General features: G+C 36.0%; 1 protein-coding gene across 1 annotated transcript in view; it reads right to left on the reverse strand.

Annotated features, from left to right (window-relative positions):
- Nucleotides 1-1049: 1049 nt before the first annotated feature.
- Nucleotides 1050-4353, reverse strand: part of LOC111368054 (DDT domain-containing protein DDR4-like) — a 19178-nt gene continuing 15874 nt past the window's right edge. The window contains exons 2-6 of the mRNA XM_022989232.1: nt 3751-4347; nt 3537-3647; nt 1631-1717; nt 1511-1548; nt 1050-1411 (exon numbers count right to left, since the gene is read on the reverse strand). Coding sequence (XP_022845000.1) covers nt 1285-1411; nt 1511-1548; nt 1631-1717; nt 3537-3647; nt 3751-4296 — 909 coding nt within the window. The 5' untranslated portion in view covers nt 4297-4347 and the 3' untranslated portion in view covers nt 1050-1284. The remainder of the gene's footprint in view (nt 1412-1510; nt 1549-1630; nt 1718-3536; nt 3648-3750; nt 4348-4353) is intronic.

Genomic DNA, 4353 nt, shown 5'->3' on the forward strand with positions numbered 1-4353 from the left:
AGTTGTAGCATTATTTAGTACAGGTACACCTCAAGGTAAATACATGTTTTAGTATTCAACAAAATTCTAAATCGTGTTTTGAATAAAGATATATGAATGTTGGTCCTAATATGTTTTACCTTACTATGGACCAGGTTTAATGGTTCTACATATGGTATCACAATCACCACAAGTTCGACCTCAATTCCATGTCCCACTTATGATAAGTTGTTTAATGAAGTTCTTCAGTCTTGCACGTGTTCAAGATCTTTGTCGCATGTGTTTACTGAAATTTATGCTCATACATCTTTGTTGATATTTTTATAGGTAATTAAAAGATGGTTCGAGGCGGTTAGAGGTAGACTGTGCTTGCGTTGGTGAAAAAGGAGAAATAAATTAAGTAGTTTAAGAATTTTTATTAATGTATTTGTTCTTCTCTTTTTTTTTTTTAACTGATTTAAAGTTTTGTAATTTTAAGCAAAATTATGTATTTCCTTTATGGAATGACTCCACCGTTAAGTTTTGGATTGTCACAGTGCTTGTGTTTCAGAATAAAAAGCACGGTAATGATACTTCAATAAGCCATCCAACAAGTCACAAAAAAGATTCTATTAGAATACAATGTGAGATATCTTTTGGAGACTTTTTTACCAAGAAATGCGCACAGCTCATTAATTCAGGCTTCTCATCCTCCATGCATCAGTTTTTCCACAATGAGCTCTTAATATCTTACACCCCATTCGGCCCCCATTTTTTGAAATGAAAATGGGTAGAATAGTATTTTTTAGAAAAATGAATGATTGAAAAAGAACAAAAAATTTTCGATTTACGTGTAATATTATTTTATGGAAGATTGTGTGATTGAAAATAGGAGAGAGAAATGAAATTTAATGGGGGCCAAACGGGGGCTTATTATTAGCCCCAATTTGGTGTTGCTAAAAATAAGATTTTTTGTAAATTTTATTAGAAGTTGATAAAATGTGTGGTTAAAAAGTTTATAAAAGTTATGGGTGGTTGAAAATTGAGTTTGGGGAGAAAATGAGTTTTAAAAAATGGAGGTCAAATAAAGGCTCAATATGATCATGATTGTCATAGAACTCCGATTTTTACTTTGCAGGAAGTTAAAATACGGCCCAGATTCTCCAGATTGAGATCGGGTTGAAATCATTTTTTGAATGTCAAACCACTACATTGCAGCACAAATTTTCCTTGAGGAATGTATTTTTCAGCTAAACACAGTAAACATGTATGCAAAAAAACTCAAGCTGTAAGGATTTTATTACTCATTAGACTTCAGAAACAGATTCAGTAGAATATTGGTTGGACCGAAAGATTTTCTAAAGCAAGTACCTCAACACGGATATCACATAATGCTTTCAAAATCACCACACGAACACCGGGATCAAGTGCATTATATGCTTCAACTTCGGCCCTAAAACAAGAAAACTCGTAAATATTCACAAATCCATGTTTCCTGAACCCAAGAACAAATACAATTTTTAGAGATTTCTGAAAATGCACGTCTACTAACCCGTGTGACGCAACTATAGGTATATCTCCCTCTGCAACCTGAAATGAAACAAAAATCCAATACATAGTCACAAAATGGTTCAATTCATCCAAAAATCTGTTCAAGCCACTATTTAATTACCCAATGCCACCAATCTCTCAGTTTTCTGCATAAAACAGTTATCCAAGTACCATGTCCCAGCGCCATTCTTGTGATAGGAGGAATTGCCTGTAGAAAAGCAAAGAAAATATATAAAAATGCTTGGTATGGTAGCATGTAAATAATGTATAACAGAATAATGCTTCAGAAACTTTGTACAGATTATATAGATAACAATAGACGATGACATAAAAATAAATAAAGAACTGCACATATAGAACAGATCATGAAGCATCTGAATTGCCATTCGAAAAAGAATGAACTTAAGAAAGAAAGAGATGCAAATATAGCATCTTTACAAGACATGAACAAATCAGTGGCACAAATTTGTGGAAGAGCATATAACTCAAAACAAGTCCATGAAATTCGCCTTTGTGGCCAACAACTAAAAATCCAAAACTTGATAAAAAAATTCAACAGCCTACCAAGGGAATAAAGAAGTCTCTATGAAAAGTACAATTGACCTGATCCAAACAGTGGGGGAAGAAGGTATGTACCCACTGAGTTTCTAATTGGTCCCCAGGCTTCCCATTTACCTGCATGTCATTCTGATAGACTTGGCAGAGTTGATATGGCTCTAATTTTAATAGACTGCTAATAATCAGTAAAAGAATAGTCATCTAGCTGTCTGCTCTACAAACAGCACCATAAGTCAACTTCAAACTAAGTATAGCTGTTCCCATTAATGCTAATATTTAGATGAAAATTCTCTCCAAGTCGTCAGCTTAACACCAAAATCAACTTCTCTTACAATTCCATCTCTTAGTAGCTTCATCATCGGAGAGGGTGTAAGAGTTTCACACCTTTAAAACAAAGTGGTGCATTTTACACCTTTCACCTCCTCTTGTTTCACTAGCAAACCATGAATTGACATTGTTAACCTTTGAACTTATTGCCATGGCACACAGATGTAAGGTTTGGTAATAATCGATAACTCACACAATTCTGCAGAAACGGAAGAAGCTTGAATCATAGCCCTTGTTCAATTTCATTCATCTATGTTAGAAAAAACTTTAATGGGCATTTCAAGAATAAGTTAAATCTTATATGCTTATACATCTGATCTACATCCTAATGGAAATTCAGATCTATTTCAAATAAATCATATAGTCTAGCTTTGTGTCTCAAATTCCTATCCTCTATGGATAAATGTCTTCTTTACTGAATTTTGCAGGACTTTCAAGGTGATCATCCACGCGGGGAAAAAAAATAAATGAAAACAGAAAGAATAAAAATAATGAAAGATCTTCTCTAGGATCCAGAGAGCTGAATGAAGGTGTCTATTGGCAAATGTCTCAGCAGAAAATAACTGAATAGTATAGATCTGACACAAGCCAAATCATCTCCAAACTAATGGGTTAGTTTATAATGTCTTTCACAAGACATAATAGAAAATGAGTGCTTGTTTAAAAAAACTTTGCTAAAATTTTATAAACAGGTCAAACTTCAATGTTAAACACATTTAATGGGACCCAGGACTTATATAAACTTTTCAACCACATATTTCATCAACTTCTATCAAAATCTGCTAAAACGTTTATCAAAAGCTTTGTTACACAGCCCTGACCTACAAACATCAATACTTCGAAATCTAGATGATAAATGCTCCAGTCTAAACAAATAAATTCACATTCACCCTAACCTTCAATGCAATTCGCCAAGGAACACCTTGCAAATACAAACTTTAATTATTTCTAATCTACCATGCAAGTAACAATTATTCTATTTATTCTGCGGGAAATAGATGCATACACTTCTGAATACACCACAGAAACACCCAGAGCAACCAAGGAGATTCAATTAACACATGTGATGAAGTTGCACCGCACACAAAATCTCAACATACGCCAATATTACAAACTTTAATGACAGAGCAAACATTACTAACCTTCAACAATGGCATATGTATATCCCCCAAAGTATTATTAGGCATAATCAAAGCCGTCTCAAACTCTTCTGCAGAAAACTCCGCTTTAATATTCAACATATGCCTAAATACCTTCACACAACACAAAAGACACATTAGCCTTCAAACAACACATTCCCCATAAAAATTCTGATCATTTTTCGCTTATCATCTAATTCTCACTCTCTTCACATACATTCAAGAAGTTGAGTATAGAAGCCAACTGCCACATGGACCTAATGTCCCACCGCGGCAACTGTGAGGGCTCCGGCTCCCCCACCAATGGGGTAACTGTTTTACTACATTGCTGAAGTGACGATGAAAGGGACCCATTCTCCTCACCATCCTCTTCCTCCCCATCCTCCTCCTCCTCCTCGTCAGACGACTCCTTCAGAAGTCGGGCCGCCAACCTCTCCCTTGTCTTGACCTTCTTCCGCTTCCTTTCCTTCTCAGCCATAACTGCCTCCGCCTCTGCTGCTGCCTGCAACGTGGCTGCCGCCCTCTGTGTACATGCCCTGGACGGCCTCTCCCGCCTGACTAGTACATTGTTATCATTATTATTTATACTACTATTCTTAACATCATCTTCCTTAATATTCTCAACATAGTTGTTTTCGACATGGGAATTCGGGTTGTGAGGGTTTTCCGATGAGCGGATCGGAGAGGATAGCTCGGGCATGGTGGACAGATCGGCTGCAGATGGGTCTAGGGAAGAGTTACACGCAAGATCAAGGGCTTGCATTGAAGCAAAAATATTCTGTCAAAAATTGCTAATCAATTGAAAGGGGCACTAGTAAAA

The sequence above is a fragment of the Olea europaea genome, chromosome 18 (assembly GCF_002742605.1).
Source record: "Olea europaea var. sylvestris chromosome 18, O_europaea_v1, whole genome shotgun sequence".
NCBI classification, from domain to species: Eukaryota; Viridiplantae; Streptophyta; class Magnoliopsida; order Lamiales; family Oleaceae; genus Olea; species Olea europaea.